The sequence below is a fragment of the Trichophyton benhamiae genome (genome assembly GCF_000151125.1).
Source record: "Trichophyton benhamiae CBS 112371 chromosome Unknown contig01145.0, whole genome shotgun sequence".
Taxonomy (NCBI): Eukaryota; Fungi; Ascomycota; class Eurotiomycetes; order Onygenales; family Arthrodermataceae; genus Trichophyton; species Trichophyton benhamiae.
In genome coordinates, this window is record NW_003315111.1 from 347001 (window position 1) to 366502 (window position 19502).

General features: G+C 49.0%; 7 protein-coding genes across 7 annotated transcripts; 1 reads left to right on the forward strand and 6 right to left on the reverse strand.

Annotated features, from left to right (window-relative positions):
* Positions 1 to 200: 200 nt before the first annotated feature.
* ARB_05501 (uncharacterized protein) lies at positions 201 to 2108 on the reverse strand (the record flags this gene model as incomplete). Its single annotated transcript, XM_003016058.1, has 3 exons — positions 201 to 661; positions 718 to 1874; positions 1993 to 2108. The coding sequence occupies 3 exons, from the start codon at positions 2106 to 2108 to the stop codon at positions 201 to 203; spliced, it is 1734 nt and encodes a 577-aa protein (XP_003016104.1).
* Positions 2109 to 3256: 1148 nt separating this feature from the next.
* ARB_05502 (FAD binding domain protein) lies at positions 3257 to 4475 on the forward strand (the record flags this gene model as incomplete). Its single annotated transcript, XM_003016059.1, has 2 exons — positions 3257 to 4266; positions 4337 to 4475. 2 exons carry the CDS (start codon positions 3257 to 3259, stop codon positions 4473 to 4475), a joined length of 1149 nt encoding a protein of 382 aa, XP_003016105.1.
* Positions 4476 to 4887: 412 nt separating this feature from the next.
* ARB_05503 (uncharacterized protein) lies at positions 4888 to 7929 on the reverse strand (the record flags this gene model as incomplete). The annotated part of the gene is made up of 2 exons (XM_003016060.1): positions 4888 to 6983; positions 7038 to 7929. The coding sequence occupies 2 exons, from the start codon at positions 7927 to 7929 to the stop codon at positions 4888 to 4890; spliced, it is 2988 nt and encodes a 995-aa protein (XP_003016106.1).
* Positions 7930 to 9207: 1278 nt separating this feature from the next.
* ARB_05504 (uncharacterized protein) lies at positions 9208 to 9660 on the reverse strand (the record flags this gene model as incomplete). The annotated part of the gene is made up of 2 exons (XM_003016061.1): positions 9208 to 9511; positions 9581 to 9660. 2 exons carry the CDS (start codon positions 9658 to 9660, stop codon positions 9208 to 9210), a joined length of 384 nt encoding a protein of 127 aa, XP_003016107.1.
* A 1254-nt stretch (positions 9661 to 10914) lies between these two features.
* ARB_05505 (uncharacterized protein) lies at positions 10915 to 11378 on the reverse strand (the record flags this gene model as incomplete). Its single annotated transcript, XM_003016062.1, has 3 exons — positions 10915 to 11028; positions 11072 to 11215; positions 11319 to 11378. The coding sequence occupies 3 exons, from the start codon at positions 11376 to 11378 to the stop codon at positions 10915 to 10917; spliced, it is 318 nt and encodes a 105-aa protein (XP_003016108.1).
* An 826-nt stretch (positions 11379 to 12204) lies between these two features.
* ARB_05506 (uncharacterized protein) lies at positions 12205 to 14685 on the reverse strand (the record flags this gene model as incomplete). Its single annotated transcript, XM_003016063.1, has 1 exon — positions 12205 to 14685. One exon carries the CDS (start codon positions 14683 to 14685, stop codon positions 12205 to 12207), a length of 2481 nt encoding a protein of 826 aa, XP_003016109.1.
* Positions 14686 to 15681: 996 nt separating this feature from the next.
* On the reverse strand, positions 15682 to 19383 carry ARB_05507 (uncharacterized protein; the record flags this gene model as incomplete). The annotated part of the gene is made up of 3 exons (XM_003016064.1): positions 15682 to 16651; positions 16707 to 18281; positions 18335 to 19383. The coding sequence occupies 3 exons, from the start codon at positions 19381 to 19383 to the stop codon at positions 15682 to 15684; spliced, it is 3594 nt and encodes a 1197-aa protein (XP_003016110.1).
* Between the last annotated feature and the right edge of the window lie 119 nt (positions 19384 to 19502).

Sequence of the window (19502 nt, forward strand, 5' to 3'; positions counted from 1 at the left end):
GTGTCGTTCCCTTGGGAGGACCGCCTCTTGGGTCTTGTAATTCTTAGGGGCACTCTTCCTTTTTCATATCTATACTTTGTTATTGTTATTATTGTTGTTTGTTTCTTTTTGTTTTCTCTATCTTTGTCGTCCTGGTTCTGCTTTCTTCTGCTTTCTTCCCGATGCGAGAGCCCGTGTCGTGTTCAATCGAGGGTTTCTGGTCAAGGTTGGTGACTTTCGAACGGAGGCCACTCAAGTCTCTTCATTGGAATGGAGCCAGGGTGGACACGGCCTTCCCGTGGACAACCACACCAGTGAGACCTCAATATGACATCAGAGAAAACGCATGAGGAAACTGTCTCGATGTCGGAAAGTTGGCCTTTGCTGCAGCTGCGGAGGCTTCCCTTGCTCTCCCTCCCGGCATCTGGCACGCCAACGCTATTTTTTTTTTGATTCGTATCTCTCTCTCCCTCTCTTTCTTTTCCCTCCCCTCTCCTGCCTGGCTCATAAGGAAGTTTTTGTCGAGGCAAGGGTGTGGGGGTAGTTTCTGAACGGATGTCTCCAAACGGGAGATGATTTGATGCATAAAACCAACACGATTGGCCGAGCAACACCCAGTTCATGAGCTCATATAATCCATCTTGAGCCCAGAAATTCTCCATAGCCAGTTCCCACAGCCCTTCTTGGTCCAAAAATTTTGATTGATGGCTCGTAAAAATATTCGAAACTAAAACACACGCATTTCATCTCGGTCTCTTCTCTTCAAATCAAGGATCGCAGATAAATGGACCTTTCCCTTCTGGCCCCATCCTGAGATGCCACCCTCGACTTCTGGCCGCACGGCGATGTACCATCTCCAGACATGTTTATCCAATTCGTCTCGGCTCAGCGTTGGCGCCCATGACTGGCAAACATGATCGATCGCGCCAAGTAGCAAACTGAGAGCAATCTCCTTGGCTGGCATCGACGTCGACTTGGCCTTTTTCACGCTGTCCGGCTGCTTTGGGTCGTGCTCGTGCTCAGAAAATGATCTGAGCAGGTAGTCGCGGGCTGGTTCAGCTCTGAATACAGGGAGGTGCGTGCTCTGGCTTCGACTTCCGCCGTCGTACCCACCATATCTGCTGTGCTGGCGGCCATCGCTCGATTTACGATCACCCTCCAAGTCCAGACCCCATAGGGCTGGGAGATTGTCGTCGTCATTGTCTTCTTTGGGTGATAGCACGTTCGATTTGTGTGCAGGGGAACCCGTCTCGGCGTGCGGGGATTTGCTGCTACCTCCCTCTGGCACCGTTTCCTTCTTGCTATCAAATCCGATACTTGGTGGTGATACAGATGCAGTTTCTCCTTTTTTGTCGTCCCAGTCGTACCCTACCCGTCGGAGGACGCTGATGCTCCTCCCCAGTACCTTGACCGTGGGCTGTCCCTGTGCCCATCCAGCGTCCTCAGCGCTGGGAGCGGCCGTATCTATTATACCCAGACTGCGAGCCTTTGTGCGACTGTTTGCGCTCACCACAGCCTGGGCAAGGCTTAGTCTGCTGGACAACGGCTGCTCGGGCATTGTGTACTTCAGTGACATGACTGCAAATGCTAACACTAGTGGGGCTCGATTGGTGACAATCACCGTCTTAGAAATCCTTTCCAAATCTGTACTTACGGGCAGCGTAAGTGACTCTTCCAGCTGCTGAGGAGTCATGTCAAGCCCTGCAACTGTTGCTTTCCGTTTCTTCGAAGGTGATGATACAGATGATGCTGTTACCATGCCATCATCCTTCTCCTCTCCTGTAGCTCGCTTTTTGACAACCCTTTTCGCCGCGTTCCACACCTGTCTTGCAGTTTTGGCTTCTGTAAATACTGATTGGACCGCCGTCAACTTTGCTCTAGAAATATCTTCTGGACTATTGAATCTTCTGTTAGTCAGGAGTCACTGTGATTTATGAAACGCGTTATCGTTGAACCGCAATTGAGTGTGCATGTGCGTTCAGTTCAGTTCAGTCAGATTGCATATTTTCATACTTTAGTAGCTTGGCTTCTTGTAAGCCCTTAGCCTTGCTAATAGCAGTAGCGAGGGGTATTCTGGCATCTTGCGTTAGGAATCGAAGCAGTGCCTGTAAATCCTTAGCCGTCGCCATGATCCGATCAACGCGCCAACTCGTCACTAGTAATTCTTCCTCTACAGCAGAACCGCTCTAGAAATCCTTGAAAGCTTGACACCGTGAGATACCAGACCTTGACCAGGAGATGGAACTGCCGCCCAGCTGATGTTTAAATGCAGGCTCCCTGGGCAACTAATGGCTCTGATCATAATCTCTTTCTGATGTGTAGTTCAGTCCGTCGATTCCATCTCAGGATATCAAGATGCAAGATCCTCATGACTAAGCAGGTATAATATCAACATTACATATTTCTGGCAATTGCAACCAATCAAAATGACAAATATTAAAATTACAGGATAATATAATACGAGGGCGTCAATCATGTAAGTTATCCTGCAACATCAGCTTGGCCTTCTGCAAGGCAACAACACATCAACTCTTTCATTTCCGGCAGCAGAGCTATGTATAACATCCCTAGATGATAATCGCATCCAGGCACACTATATCTTTCGAGTTCTGCAATATGGTTATTTGGATGACGACACTATACCCATCGGGCTTTCCCTGTATACTCTTCCTGCATCTCGAGGGAAAGCCCCATCTCACGGCAAGGTCAGACCTCAACCATGAGAGTTTCTACTTTAAGGAATACGTCAAGTAAAGAAGAAAGAGCATCTTTGATAACATGATACCATATTTTATGATCACGATGTTTTTCACTTTGTTTACGTACCAGCAAAACAGAGGCTGGCTGCTATTCTACCATCTGGTATCCCAACCTTACCACGCTATCACCTTGTTATCCGCCCTTCGAATCTAGCAATAAACCATGTTGCTACTGGCATTAACGCTCATCCTTTCGGCTCTGGGCTTACTAGCCCAGAGTCTCTCCTTGGATGAAGTGAGGCTCGAACTCGGGCCTCAGCTATCTGAGTCTGCCCGGATCTCTGACAATGGACAGGAGTTTGCAAGATGGAGTGAGTATTACTCGCCGACTCCCGGAGTCGTGGTTAGTGTAGCTAGTGAGGAGGATGTGGCTGTGACGGTGTGTTTTGAAGTTTCTACTCTTTCCCTCGCCTACATGTCAAACCTCCAGAGTTGACAGAGAGTATCAGGTGCAATATTGCATTAAATATGATATCCAGTTTTTTGCCCAGTCGGGAGCTCATGGGTTTACTACTACAATGGATGTGCCTCCGGACGGAATACTTATCAACTTAAGACAGCTGAACTCGGTCACTTTCAACGATGAAAGAACAGAAGTCACGCTGGGGGGCGGTGTTCTGATTTCTGAGATAATCGAGGCCGCTGCTTCAAACAGTACCTTGGTTTTAACTGGGAATTGCAACTGTGTTGGTGCTATCGGCGCTATCCTGGGAGGAGGGTACGGTAACCTGATGGGTATATATGGATATGGAGTCGACAACATTCTATCACTCAATGTCGTTTCTGGAGACGGTGTCCTGCAGACGGTTACAGATGGTGATGACCTTTTCTGGGCTGTCCGCGGTGCAGGTCCTAACTTTGGCGTTGTGACGTCTGTGATTATGAAGGCATACCCCGTGCAACCAGCCAGTCTATATGCGTGGCTGGGTATTCTCACCTTTACAGGGGACAAGATTGAAGCAGTCGCCAAAGCTATCAGTGAGCTCGAATTGAAACCGGAGATGAATCTTTTGATGTACTTTCTAGACGCCCGTGCCCCTTCCAAAACACCTACCATTGTCGTGACCCCATTCTACCACGGCTCTGAGGCTGAAGGAAGGGCAGCTTTCTCATCTCTACTCAACCTTGGTCCTACGCTTGACACGACAGCCAGCACCCATTATACTCACTGGAATGACGGATCCCAGAGCGCGTGCATCAAAGGCGGTCGTAAACCGTCATACTGTTCTGGCCTCGCCAAAATAGATCCCGGGACATGGAAGCAGGTCTGGGACGAATATGTCACCTGGGTTTCGTCAAATGATGGAAAGTCTCGCAATAGCACCGTCATTCTCGAGGCATATTCTATGGACAAAGTGCAATCATTCCCAGTGAATTCGTCCTCAGTACCTTGGAGAGGCCGGATCAAGTTCAACGCTCTGGTGGTCCCTTGGTACAATGATGAAGAACTAGATCTTGCTGCTGAATCCTACGGCAGGTTCACTCGTAGCTTGATTTTATCCACGAGCGGCCTCGATCCCCCAGCTACGTATGTGCTTCCTACTAAACTCGACAAGTATTCATGATATAGCTAAATATTGCTAACGTACCATGGCTAGGTATGTTAACTTTGCATATGGTGACGAGGAACCTTCAGAGGTATATGGCCATCAACTCCCAAGGCTACAGAAGCTCAAGGCAAAGCATGACCCGAATAACATTTTCGATCAGTCGTTTCATATCGAGCCAAAGTATTGAAGAGATGAGGCAGGTGTCACGACAAAGGATAATATAGATATTCCTAGTATAGATAATCAAAATCGGAAAAGCGTTCTACCCTAGTAAATAATTTTTGAACGATCGCTAGAATTTCGGTGACACTGTTCCTATTTAATTCTCGCGGTAGGAAATAATCCCAGGTAGCAGTCTTATAACACTGTCAGCTTATGGAATGAGGTGATTGTAGGTCAATCACTCGTGAGGACCACTACGATTTAAGGGTATAGGTGTCTTTCTCGTGGAAATACCCAAGGACCCGGATATCACTATAACCAGGTAAGAACACACTACCAACTGGGCAGACGGTCTTAGAGTAATGAATCCGTATAAACATTGACAACAAGTATGTATATCCTAAATAAATACAGCTATAGTTAAGTTCGGGAGGCGGTTATTGTTTCTCGACGGGCTTCGCATCTTCAGCCTCGCCCCTGGACTCAGCAATTGATGTTCGCTCGACTTCGGCTTCAACTGCTGGCACACAATCCTCCTCAAAGCTGGCTCTCTTCGGTTTATCCATTATACCAGCGGCATTTGGAGCTTCTCCAGATGCTTTCAATCCAGAATAAGGTTCTGACTTGGCATTACTCTCACCAGATCCCTTTGTATCAGTTTCTGCCTCAGCTGGAGCTTCAGGCTTCTCCGAGTGTTCACTGGATACTAGATTGGAAGAAAGGGGTTCTTCCACGGCTGGCTGTGGTGGTGAATGTGTCACCCCAGAAGGAGTGTGATCGCCTTCAGCTTCTGCAGCCTGAGAGAAAACTGCGGATTCCACAGCCTTGTCAATGCTGGATGGCGGGGGTGCTTGGCTCTCCGGGTCTTCGGGAGGTGACACAGTTGCTTTCGTGGGGGGAGGTGCAAAGGGAGATTCTGACTGGATATCATTAGGCTCAGAAAGGGGTTTACCCTGCTGACTGCCCGGAACGTTCACTTCCCCGTCAGGACCGATTGACCAAACATTCCATGGATCAGCAAGTTTGATTTCTGGAGTTTGTGGCTTCTCAGCCTCTGCTACTGCCGGAGTAGACTTGGCGGCAGGTTTTCTTCTTGGTGGCCCTCTAGCCCTTCCCTTGCGGGCGTCACTGAGTGGGCCTTTCTCTGCTGGCTTCTCTTCCTCTTTCTCCGTTTCCTTCGGTTTGGGAGCTGGTGGACCGAGTTTAAGACGGCTATCTAGATCAGAAAGGAACCCTGCTTTCAAGGCTGCAATCTTCGAGCCAACTGCCCGTGGAGGAAGTGCTGGCTTGGATTTTGTAGCAGGGGGGGCTGTATCGTCTGCGTTTTCTCCAGATATAGTTTTTGACAACGGTTCACCTGATTCTTGGCCCTTCTTCCTTGTAGGTCTCTGGGGAACCTGTGGCTTTGGCCTATCAGGGATTGATGGCCGCTTCTTTAGTTCAGTTGGACTGGTGGCCTGAGTCTTCGTTGGTGATATGTCCCCCTGTTCCTCTGTGGAAGATCTATCAGGTTGCCTTGAAGGTCTGGGTGGTAGTGAAGGCAATGATGGCTTTTCTGGCTTTTCTGATTTCTCGGAGTCTGCAGGTGCTTCTACGGCAGCAGTGAGCTGTTGACTTTCGGGGGCTTCTTCCCAGACATCTTTGCTAGGAAAACGCTGTTTTGGACCCTCCTCTTCAGATCGAGGTTCCTCTAGATGAGCAGGAGGCTCCTCCAAGCCAGATTTTTCCAGCATCTTATCTGCTTCTCGCACCCTTTCCTGTTCCTGTTCAGGTGTCTCAAATAGAGCCTCATGTTCTGACCCATCCTTCTTAGGCCGTTTGGGTATATCTGGAGTTGACACAGTTGCATGTAGCTGGGTACTACTGGGAGCATCTTCCCAGATATCCTTACTAGGAAACCTCTGCGTGTGGCTGACTGGTGACTTGAAGCGCTGCTCCGGAGATAGACGTCTTTCGCTGTCATCGTCATGGAATAGGGGTTCGTATTCTTTAGTATGCTTTACAGGCATGGATTCACTTTCACCCTGATCCCCAGGGTTATTACTTTCAAGCCCTTTGTTCCCAGAACCTGTAGGGCGTGTTTGTTCCCTTTGCTGGGAAGATTCAGTATCTTGTATGTGATCATGGTGTTTATGTTCAAAGGGAGGGGACACAGCAGGTTGCAATGCCGCAGAGCTTGGGTCAATTTCATCCGAAGCAAGTACGGGGAAATCTTCCTCCTCCGGTAGATGTTCTGTGAGTTTAGCCTCAGGTTCCGGTGCCAATGCGAAGCCATCTGGATGATGCTGATGATGTAAAGGTTCATCAACATGAATCTTTACTTCATGAGATTCTGCCTTCTTATTATGAGCGTCATCCAGGCTCTCTAAATCTTTCTGCTTTTCAGGTATAGGATGAGAAGTTGGATCTTCACGGTGTACCTCATGTTGTAGTGAAGATTCTGCTGGTGGTGATTGGAGACGAGAGGCAAGTTGTTCGGTCATAATATTCCCTAGCTCTTCGTCGGGAGTACCCATCATATTATCGGATGCACCTAGAATCGTTAGACTAAGCCTATGATAAGGTAGTTGTGTTTAAGGAGTCCTACCTGTAACTCGGGATGATTTGACGATCTTGTTCAGATCCTCACTGCTCATTGCCCAGTCCGGACGTGGACTGCCAACACCTGATGCATGAAACGCCTGTTCCTCCAGAGCCAGCTCTTTTGGATGCTTTTGGTACCATGATTTTTCGAATGGGTCATCAGGAGTTACTCCGTGCCCATGGAGACCATAGCTGCCTGGAGGTTCTTGTCTACTTCTAGTCCGGCTGTGACTATCTCGATGCTCATTGGGGCTGGATGTTCCAGGCGACGGGGATGGTGCTTGTACATATCCCGCGTTAGGGTACATAGGCACCCTTTGTCCCATCTCCGGGGCAGCGGTCCCTTCATCATTGGGATAAGACTTCTGACTGGTTGACGCATTTGACGATTCCAGCTGGATATGGGGAATGCCTGATTTAGGATATAGTGACTGGTTACTGACATCTTCCTCCGATCCCGTTTCATGTCCATGTGAAGCGTCTGTCCGAGTCACGGCCTGAACCTGTGCTGTTGCACTTGAAGTCGGCAATGAAGGCCGAGGTGCGTGTAGATGAAGGTCCTGATGAACATTCCTTGTCTCTGCGGGCTGTTCTACCCCGTATCCGGCTACCTTTTCTCCCTGCGTAACGGGGTTCCTAAGCTCAACAAGCTTTGGAGCGGTTGGAGGAAGAGTAGCGCTATCAGGCCTGATGGAAGGATCAATCGGTGAATCAGCACCTAATAATCTAGAAGGCGGCGCATTCAGTGGAGATGGGGCAAAACTGTCTAGCTTTGGGGGCGAGTTTCTATCTGGACGGCTCGTAGGGCGTGGGGGTATCTTCGGAGGGTTTGCGTTGGCGTTGTTCGGAGAGCGAGAAGGTCGCGGAGGTATGGGAGGAGGGGCTTTGGTTGACATGGCGGTAACAAGTAGATTCTGTAGTATAATAAGCTGATATTGTATGTAGTTGCAAAGTCGATAAAGGGGAGAAACGCTTCTAGGTAGGTCAGTGCCTGTACTATCCGAATGCTTTCACACCCAGCCCCCACAGAATGCCTTGAAGGTATAGTTGACACGGAATTATGACTCCTCCGAGACATGCTTGAGAATAGACGGCATGTATATATAGAATCTCCCTGTTGATTCTATATAGAACTCACCTCAGAATGAGGTGCTAATAAGGGGTAGCTTGGGTGGTTTGGTCTAAGTGGCAAGAATCTTGATCGATTCAATGAAATATGACAAGGAGAAACTTCAGAGGGAAAAAACAGAAAGCACCTCGCCTCACTGCAAATGAGAATGCTTACCGGTGTATATAGCAGTAGAAATGTGTCAAGAAAGAGAGGTTCTTGAGCTGTCTCTAGGAAGGGGGCTGAGAGTCAGCAAGGCCCCATATACTCCGTATTAAGGCCCTTCTATGAAGACGTCACTGTCACTGCCTTTTGGCACTCAGGAGGAGATCATAGCATGTTTGATGCCCGACGTGATAGCTGGTTCAGCCCTAGGCTTGCAAGTGACCGTATTGCCTGGTAGTAACTGATATCAAATTATCCAACGTGTTTCGAGATGTTTTTGCCTTGCTTTTTACCAGGTCGTTAAGTTAGTTACGTAGCTCCAGTAATGACGCGGATGGTCACGTGGACGGCATGTGAAGAAGTGAAAGAGCCCGGCAAATGGAGGGAGAGAGAGAGAGAGGGAGAGAGAGAAGAGAGAAACGGAGGAGTGGCGGTTAGACATAGCATGATAGAGTCTCGTAATAGCCTACAATACATACAGATGGTACAAAAGAGCAAAGCTATAGAAGTTACAGAGAGGCTAAGGAATAGAGCAATAAACCAGGGTTGGAAGTGTCCAGTTCCAGATCAGTTTCTCCTGTCCATGGCATCAAAGGAGACAAGCTGATAAGAGAGATCATCCATTAGAGTAAAAGAGAAAGAAAGACATAAGCAAGCTGGTATCTATCATTGGGTAGGAGGTACGTATGGGAATTGGAATAAAACCTGCGGCACAGTGACAAAACCGTTGCCGCTATGGAAGCTCAGCTTAGAAGGAAAGGGGAAAAAAGGAACAGTAGGCGGGATCGTGTGCATCGTGGGAATACTTAAGGCGCTTGGTTATCCCTCGATCGTTGAGGGAAGGGAAGTAGCTTGGCTGGCCACGGAAGGTCGCAAAGGTACATCGTTTGGTCATTCCCATTTAGACCATCATTTGCGCAACGCCTTGTCCACCAAGGGTCTTACTTCCGGTAAATTCCTGGCCCTTAGCAGCAGCTAGAGCATAGAAGATGGCGGTAAAGAGAAGGAAAACGGCTGCCGCAATCAAGCTCGTAGCTTCCTTTGACACAAGACTGAGCCACTGAATGACGCTCATGGCAAGGTAGATAACTCCACGCATTGTGTTGGACGCGAAACGGCGGATGAAAGCGTCAAACTTGGACGAAGTAGGGCAGATGCGCAGGAGCAGTGGTACCTCGATAAACAGGATGACCGGGGAACAGGCTCTATTGCAACAGTCGCCAAATTAGCAGGCCGTAAGACACGTTTGGCTGTAATTTGAATGGTTCACTTACAGGCATACTATGCTGAACGCAAGTATGATAGATGGAACACGAAAGAGGTTAGAAATTCCAACAGCAAAGCATATTAGCATGGAGAGGATTCCGGTCCTATATATACGGTGTTAGCTTCCAACCGGGCATGTATAACGGCAGTGCAACCAGCAGGACTCCTCGGCTGGGTAGACTGGAGTCGGAGGAAGCGGTAGGAGCGGCTAACCATTGTGCGTAGATGCCTGGAGGACTGGCGTTAGCATATGCGGAACAGGCCAGGAAGTCCGTCTGATAGACTTACTGAAATTCCTTGATCTAAACTCTTCGGCGAGCGTCATTATGACTGCTGATGATGTTTTTAACGGGCTATGGCCTCCTTCGATGCTGGTGGGTTGCTGGTGGGAACAGTGGAAGCCTAGAGCTCTGTGCGAGCCCGGAACTGATCAAAAACAATAGAGGGTAAACAACACTGGCAGCCACAGTTAGCACTCCCCCTTCGATAGAAATGGAGCAGACACTTCTTAGATAGCATCTGAGAGAATGGTAAATCAGTGACAACTCACAGTGCTGCTCTGGCTTCTGCTCTGGCTTGTGGGCTGCAAACAAGAGCTGGAGAAGAAGCTAGTTCACTCTTAAGGCAGCTCACGCGCGATTCAAGCCACAACAACAATAACAAATGGGTCCTGGGCTTAAGCGGAGTTTCACAAAGCTGATGCCTGCAAGCAGGGCAGAAGGGTGATATCAGTGACTTGTCCAGCAAAGAAACGAAGCTGTCTGACTGATTGTACTGACTGTCTGTCGACCTTCCAGGCGAGTAACTGACAAGATGGCCTGAAAGCGAAACAAGCCAGAAAGGTCAAGCCTCGCCTGCCAAGCCTCACTCGCTGACTCACCAGGACAACAAGCCACAGCCTGTTTACTCGGAAGACTCGACGGGATGAAGATGGAAGACAAAGGTGAAAGAGAGAGTCAGAATGGGACACTTGGGTAGCCTAGGGGAGTGTTTGGTGGCTATTTAAGCCCGAATGGACAATGTTGCAGCCTAAAGAGTTGCTCTGCACAGGCGCCGCCACGCAGTTATACGTGGACAGCTGATCCAACGGCTTCCAACTAGGAGCAGGCAGGCTCTCAAGCGGCCGTACCGGTACCGGGGGTTGGTCGGTCATTTAAGGCCGCTCATGGCTGATAATGGCTGGAGACGAGCAGTCTCAGGTGCGACTGTTCAGAAGAAACTTATCATAGAACACGATCTGAAATACTAGTTAACTAATTACAACAGTGGCTGCCTGTATTCTTTTATTCCTCCGGCTAACTGCTGTTTATAGAGTCCTCCGTTTTTCTTCTCAGTGCGTCGCTCAAGAGCCATAGACAAGGCGGAAAACATCGTTAAAGACGAAGTAGCTTCCGGCACCATCGGGGAGGAGCTGGAAGGTCTGGCTGTAGTTCATGGGCGCTGGCGAGTCGTCAACCTGCGAGATGAGAGAGTCAGGAGACGCACGTACAATTTCATACTTGGGAATAATGCGTGATAAGCAGGATAAGGATATTCCATACCAGGAGAGCGCCGGTGACCATGACCATAATTCCACCGTTCTCGTTTGATGGCTGGGCGTCAAGGGTAGCTACTTGATGGGCGACTTTCTTGAATGGCAGAGACTATAGTGGTCAAAGTCAGCAAGAGATGATTATGGCCAAGGTTAACCGGGACTTGCGCAACAGCCTGGATTCACCAGCTTTTCCTGCGCATGGCAGTACTCACAGTCAACTTCTCCAAAATAGCAGCAGCTCCTTGGATGGATGTGGTTTCGAACGTCAACATAGACTGGTCGCGCTATAGTGTCATATCTTTATTAGCTCTCCACGCCTGGTAGTTCTGTCATTGAAAGGTCGCATCAAGCTCTTACGTAGAGGCTTCTAAGGTTACCCCGGTTCTCATCGAAGGTCTGGTAGTAGAACTCGACGAATTGCTCTGTTCCATGAACGCGATTACTGTTAGGGACTCTTCTTCGCTCTGGCTGCTTTGCATCCGGCTTATAGATATACGGTCTCTCACTACCGTAGAAGGCAGCAAGTGGGAAGATATCACGGTTAAGGATATTGGTAGGGACGTACTAGCAACCTGTGCGAAGTCTGTTGAAACCGTCTCATTAGCCATCTAGAGTCTTAAATAGGGGATTCATAGCAAGATATTCCTCCCATCCCATGGATGCGAGTGGAAAGAAGTTTTGAATGCAATATCACTATGATCCAGGGCTTTTTGGAAACCGCGTAAAGGGAGAAACCCACCAGCCATCTTGTCTTTATCGTAGTCTCGTAGCCGCTTCTATGTCTCTTCGATCGAACTGCTTGTCTGCGATTATGTCTTTGGGCGCGAAGAAAGTGACGGAGGGGCTTTTTCTATTTATATTGTGGGGGGTTTGGCGGCCAAAGGAAAAACTCTTGGCGTTTAGTCCCCGTTTCGAAGTCAAATAATACATATATATTTTTACTTCTTTCAACATCACAGTGAAGAGCCGGCTGTTGACTGCTGATGCTTCAAAAAAGAGTATTGAATATAATTTACATGAAGGATGATGATAGATTGATGTATTCGTAAGATAAAGACGGTCAAGATGATCTCTTCAAACGCTGGCAAGGACTACTTATCAGCCTTCGGACTCTGAGTCTGCAAACATGTCCTCTGCCTTCGGCCGACGGCGTTTTTGAGCAGGTTGAGCAGGCTCTGCGGGTTGAGATATAGGGTCCTGTGGTGGAATTTCTTCTTTTGAAACTGATTTTTCCTCTTGCTCCTTGCTGAGTGGCTTATCTTGACCCAAAGCAGCGACTTCGGTCTCTTCCAAATCGCTGTCCTCCATGGGGACTCCGTCTATATCGGAGAAGATTTCGCCGTCTAGGTCATCATCGGCGATAGGAGCTCCGTCAATGTCCAGGTCCATAGGGTCGCCACCGTCCGTAGGGTTAGCAGCAGGGTCAAACTGCCCTGTTGTCCCGTTATCTTCAACGGCTTTCCATTTGTTTTTGCCTTTGCTGCCAAATACCCCCGTCTCTTTTCCTTCTGCCACACGAGCCTTTTCTTCCGCTTGTTCTTTTTCAGTAGGTGGAGGGTGGTCGAAGGAGTTGACAAATGCTTCGTGGCTAGCCTGTGGGAAAACACACCAGCCTTCCCACAGATTGAGAAGAATGCCGATACTTCGCCTCCATTTCTCAATTTTCAATCTGCCCCATCCAAGTTCCTTCTCTACTCGACCGAGCTTCTCGAACGTCTTCTGTTGTTTCAGGGCATTCTCAAAGAGTTGTCGATAGCGCCATGCATGCCGTACACCGCTTGTAGACGATGATGAAAGGATATCTGAAATGATATAGAGGCCAACCAAACTGGCTGATGATGTATCTAGTTTCCCATCGGCAGTTGGTTTCTTGCTTTGCTCCGTGGGTTCATTATCGAGTTTGACAGGTTCGTCAGCGTCGTTCTTGTTTGACCCCGAAGCTCCATTTTCGTCCTTTTGCCGTTCTGGGTTGGCAGAAGTATAAGCAAAGGGCTTATTCACATTGGATACAATCATATCAACAACCTCATCTCCTCCTCCACCAGCATGCTTGATTGCAAATGCAGTGACTCGCGCCACATCGCCCCGCCGAAGTTTTGAGTGTGATGTAGGAAGTCTGGCCAGTAGGTGTGTGAGCTTTGCTTTTTGCAAGGGATTCAAATGGCCAGTTCCATCATTCCCTGTATCATTCGCAGCGTCATCCCGCCTCTTCTCTTCCTCTCTATCTGAATCATCTTCATCAGATGAATCATAGTCTTCGTCTGAAACAAACTCCTCAAGTTTGGTAGTGTATTCAAATCGTAAGTTTCTCTCTGGCTCTGACCACATAGGGCCATTCTCGAATATGACGGTAGTTGAAGCATGGTTTCGCCCTCTACCGCGTCTTTTGCCGGGATTTGTCAAAATATCCCACAATTTCCACCTATACCATACCCCTCCGGTACTCTTTGAATTCCATATCCAGGCCCATTTTTCCTCCTTTTGAACTTCCGGCCTACTCATAAGCAGGGCCTCAAATTCTGGTCCAAACGTTAATAGATTCTCAATTGTCTTATGTATCAGCTTCAATTGTCGCAAGTCTGAAGGTGGCTTCACGTCGACTTGAAGCCCCTGGTTACTCCTACTCCCATATCTGGAATCATATGATGAAGGTGGCGCGATTCCAGAACGATGAGGCCCTCCGCGCCCAAACTGACTGGCACGAGTTATGGGCCGAGCACCGAAGGGTTGGTTTGTTAATGACGTAGATCCGGGAGCTATGGGTATACTTGAATGAATGGCGGCCGACGATAGATGTCTAGAAATCGACAAATAAAACCCCCAGCCCAAGTACTTATTCTGTAATGAGCTTACCACCGTATCCATATCCGTGGCGGCAGTGTCATGAGCCAGTGTAACAATAGCAGACCATATTCTCTTTTCGTTCACTCCATGTGTTGACGGCGGCGGGGGTGGTAATATCTTGACATTGTCTACAACCAATATCGGAGGAATCAACGACTTTACAACAGCGGGAGATGTACCAGGAGGTAGGGATGCGAGATGCAATGTAGGCTTCGCAGCTGCTTTCTCCGCCTCCTTTTTATCAATAGTTGTCTCCTCTTCGTCGTCTGATGCCTGGAATGCATTCAACGAGTCGCCCGCCCGCGCGCCTTCAAAACCAAATATCCCACGAGGCTTGTCCCGGTCTCGTTGAGAGTCTCTTAGAGACTCAAATGGTCGTTTCTTGGAGAATGATAAAGGTGGTTTTCCGATCGATTCTGAGGTAGTTCGCATTGGCCCGGCAAAGTGTCGTTTCGATGGACCGCCGCTAAAGGGGCCGTGACCTGTCGCAGACGCATGATGATGATGTTGCTGGGTGGATCGTCCACCGAACGCATTGGAGGAAGTAGATGGGCTAGAATCTTGGTCGAATGATTTCACAAAGTCTTCGTAGACTGCAGCCGTCTCTGCCTTATCTCTCTGCCTTTTTGCTTCGGCTTCGGCTTTCTGGCGCTCAAAATGTGATCTTTTCGCCGTGGACGGTTTGCTTGGAGGAGTGTCGAATATAGACTTGACATGGGGAGAATTTTCAGACATGGTGCCTTGCTGCCCAGGCTCTTTCCAGAGAGCAGCGTAGCTCTTCCCATCCAGGATCACGGTCTCAACCTGTCATTGAAAGGTCAAGCTCTAAAGCTTCACTTTGTGGCTTGAGGAGCCGGTAGAGAAGTGTCACGTGAGTATTTTCAGCCTCATTCTCGCCCCTTACCTATAAATAGCTATAGGCTATTTCTACCACTGGTATGATAATATTTCATACAAAGGTCATTAAAAGGAATGTTTATTACAGGTTCATATTTTGTGTCAATACCATGCTATCGAATATATTCCCACCATTATAAACAATAGAATAATCAAGACTCCAAGGGGGAATGAAAGAGAAACGAAAAGGAGAAGCACCGGGTTACTCCTAACTGTACATGCGCAATGCTAATGAGTGGTCTTGACACCTCACGGACCAAACAATGGACGTGAGTAAAAGTAATAAATTAGAAAGGTTGAGTTCGGGGACAGTAATAGATGCATAGCCAAGCGAATCTATACACAGAAAAAACAGGAGAGAGGAAAGATGTAAACAGGGGAAGGGTAGGTAGAATAATGAAAGGGAAGAAGAATCGAACAAGTAAATACTACAATGCAATGCGTTATACGGGCGTCATGCGATGCGATGCGAGTCTTGAGGAAACCTGTATTTGCAGGGGGTATTAGAGTGGGTGAAGGGTACCTTGGCTGCCATCCGGGAGGCGCAGTCATGTAACCAACTTGAAGAAGTGAAGTGCAGGTGATAATTACCCCTGCTAGAGTGGGCAGACAAAGCGAATGTGATGGTGACGTAAGTAGTAGGTCATCTTTTCTTTTTAGTGGAACGGGTGGGAAATTATATACGGGGGTGGTAGATAGGTTCTCTGAAAGCAGGCTCACAGGCCAGGGATATCATTTTTCTCATTCATCTTTTTTTTTTCCCCAACTGTTAATTTTGCTTTTATTATGTGTTGGGTTTTTTTCTTCTGCTGATTTTTGTTCCAAGGTAGGTCTTTATTTGCGGAAGCTGTCGGCACCGAGGGTTGGGACCTCAACCAACCGGTCACAAGGGACACCTTCGTCGCGCCTTCGTTCAAAGAAATTGTCACACTCCGATACGACCATGGCCCATTCAGCAAGTGCTCTACCTGCATACTTGTTCATTTGACCATTACTTGCAGGATGAATACGTGCAGCGAAGAGATTCTTTGATGCATTGTTTGGACGAGGAGCGATCGTCCCACTGGTTACCCGGGAATCGGGCTCTTCGGTAGCCGAATCGGTTTCAGAACTGTCTTCAGACCCCGTTCCTGAGCGTGAATGGGACCTGGAGCCAGAACTTGAATCGGATATATTAATGGGAGGCTTTTGGAGGGCATGGAGAAACAGGCGAGCTGGTGCCGGGAGCGATGGGGGGTAGAGCTGCCTATTCCTACTTGGCCATCTTTGGCGGTCAATCCACTCCAGGCAGAACCGGAAAGTGTACGCTTGACGCGGAGTAGCGCTCGATCCTGATTCGGGGCCTGGGCCTGTTCCATCTTCTTTAGGGTGTTCGCCTGCATTGCGGCCTTCACTGGCTGTTGTAGTGCTGGCAGTCTCTGGGCTCGAGCTACCAGGAGGGGTCACTTCTCCAGGCTTGGGATTTGAGTTGCTTTTGAATATAGTTCTGAGTATTTTCCAAGTCTTCTTTAACTGTGGTGAAGTGGATTCGGCTTCCGCTGTTGAAGATTGGGCTTTATTTGAGGATTCTCCATTATGTGAGCGGATTGCCATCGAAGGTGGCAGGATATTGTCCAGACACACAAACATACTTGGGGCTGGCGGGAAATAGTCGTTTCTGATGATAATAAGACGGCGTCCAGGAGCTGGTGTACATGGGGCAGTCGATACAGGCGCCACAAGTCCCTTCTCTGCAATTGACTGATGGGTAACAAACTGCTCCCAGATGTGCCCTAATTTATCCAGTAAGGTTTGGTAGATACGACTGTAGTAGAACTGTTAGTAAAGAGAAAAGGAGAGTCACGTCCTAAAAGACATACATATCAAGCTCTGACTGTTGTGTACCATCATGCCGAGCTAACCTCCAGCAAATCAAGCGGTGATAGTATCCGCGGACCATGGGGCTCCAGTGGTTAAAATATTCGGTGAACAGGGCAGTGCTTAGTAACATATCGAGGCACAGCCTTTCCTTCCGTCTGATATCATGGTTGATCTCCGCCCAGCCAGTGAAGATAAAGGCAAAAGTCCGGACTTCCGTAAGGGAATTGTTGCTTTTGAGCATTTCCAGACAGACATCTAGCCAAAAGTCCCAGTCAAGAGGATCAGGCACGTCATTGGTACGGCAGTACGGAGGTAATATTGGAATAAGTTCCTCGACAAAGTCGCATAAGGCAAAACAAGCGTTATGGTCGTATAAAGACGTCTTCCGTGCGCCAAGTTTGAGGATCTTGCAGAATGATTCAATGAATAACTGTTTTGTCAGCTGTTGCATCGAGGAGTCTGCAAGGAAATCCCGCAGGGTCATGATCAGCCTGCTCTCAGACATTAATATTAGTGAGTTGGTTTGCCTCAGGGGTAGGCTAGCAGATGTTTCTGCGCCGTCCAGCAGATCATCAAACGTCGCAGTTGCTGTGCTATGAAGGGCATCCGTGGGCTGTAGCCCGGTATGCTTGCTGAGAGTATTTTGCAGGACTATTAGCATTTGCGCGTGCACTGGAATAAATCCGGGAACGTATATCCTTTTCGACATGTCGCTAATGGATGGAAGCAGGTCTGTGATTAGGAGGTAGAAATGTTTCAAGAAGACGAAGAAAAGGTCTGTATCCCGGCCGGCCCAGCGAGGCGCCCATGGGCCGAACCAGTTGATTTGGGCAGCAGCAAGCGGGACTGAAGTATTACGCCGCAGAGCGCGTAGGAAGGACGAATGACCGGAAAACGCAAGGTTCCGAACAGCTGGGGGAAATTGGGATGAGATTTCCTCAGCCATCACTCCTCTAAGCACATGGTCATGACCAGGGTCAAATTCATTTATGACGTTCCGGAGTAAGGTAGGCGAAATATTCCAGAGCTTGACTAGGACGTTGGCGACATCGGGACAGAAGAAGAAGGCGTACGCACAAGTTTTACCACAGAAGGAGACCAGGCTAGCCGGAGTATGCCTCACGGACATACGATCAATTGAGTAGCCAACCTGGGAAAGTAAGTTCTGGTTGAAGGTATTGCGAATATTATGGTGGATTGATTCCGCTAGAAAGTCGGATCCTGTCGTCTCCAGAGAGGTGTAAGACCTAGCGGCCAAGTCGACCCTCGATGTAGAAGTAGACGAAGAGCCAGATACGTTTGACTGGAAAGGGACTCGCCATTCTGGTCGAGTCATGATGGCAACAATTGATTCCAGGTAGACAGGCCTGTCTGTTCCAGTGATAGACTGGCCATTTCGTCCATTGAGAAGCTCCAACAAGCCGGTCCACCATCTATTAAGTATGTTTGTACGTCTGTCCAAGTCTTCTGGCCGGAGATTGTGATTAGACGGATGGTTTAGGATGCGAGAAAGGACGGGGAGGAAAGACGAGCGTAGGACATTGACTTTAAGAGGAGTCGATTTCGAGGCAAATCTGTAGTTGTTAGCTAGGATTGGGGAAGGGCAAGGAGAGCGTGAAATCCGTACTTTTGGTAGTCCACATCAAGGCCTCGGAAGACGTGCCAGAGTTCGTCTCTCTTCTTTGGAGATTCTGGCTTTGCGCGTGAAGTTTGGGAGACGGGGACCTGAGGAACTGGAGGGACATCCTGTTTGCTGCTGGACAAGCTGACGGAGGCCACCAGGCGATCCCAGGACGGTCTCCGGCGTATCGAGTGTTGCGAAGAATCTCGGTTGCTCCTGGACTCGGCATGGGATTTCCCCTTGAGAGAGACGATGCTGGCCGGTCTGCGGCCTCTCTTGGGAGTTGTGGTACCTGAGGATTCAATGGGGGAGGTGGACGCAGAGTCTGAGGTCAAAGTAGTTGCCGTGGTCGTTGATGACCCTGTATCCGTTGTCTTGACAGATAGCGTGCTTGTTATAGAAGAGCTAGTAGCTGCAGAAGACACAGGCTTGGGATCTGGAGAAGGAGACGAGGAAGGAGAAGTAGAAGTAGACTGCATCGGCACCGGCGAGGGTGAGCGAGAAGTTTTCCATGGCTTAAGGGTCAGGTTCGCGAACGACGGCTTGGAAAAGGCCTTCCGGGTGCGTTCGGTAGACACTCTGGGGGCAGCTGTCACCTCGACGCTGGGATTGACGCTGGCCGGGGTTGAAGGGGTGTTATTAGAAGATGTACTAGTATTATCGGTGGTATCAGGAGTCGTAGTATCAGCAGTGGTCGTTGTCGTTGTCGTCGTCGTCGTCGTCGTCGTAGTGGTGGTGGTAGTAGCGGTGGGAGTGGTAGTTGTAGCAGCTCCTGTGGCCGTGTTGTGGTTCTTCGAGTTGCGTAGTGGCCGTCGGCCAGCTTTCTCTCGCAACGAAGCCTGCCGCAGGATACTCTTGCCGGTCTCAACGTCGATGGTCTGTGTAGGCGACTGTGCATCTGTGGCGAGCTGCGAGAGGTTCACTTCCGAGATGGTTCTCTTGATGCTGGCGGTCTCGCTGTCGTCGAGCAGCTGGGGAATGTGAATGTAGCTGGCAGAGCGACCAAGCTCTGGGGAGGACCTCGACCCATCGTTAGACGACTTCTGATCTGGCATAATCGAGGCACGGCGAGGAGAAATCGAGTGTGATCGAGCTGCGAAGGGTGCGGCGGACGGAGCTGGCTGGCGGTACTAGGCCCAAGGACCGTGAGAGGCCAGCTCCCCGTCAATGGCAG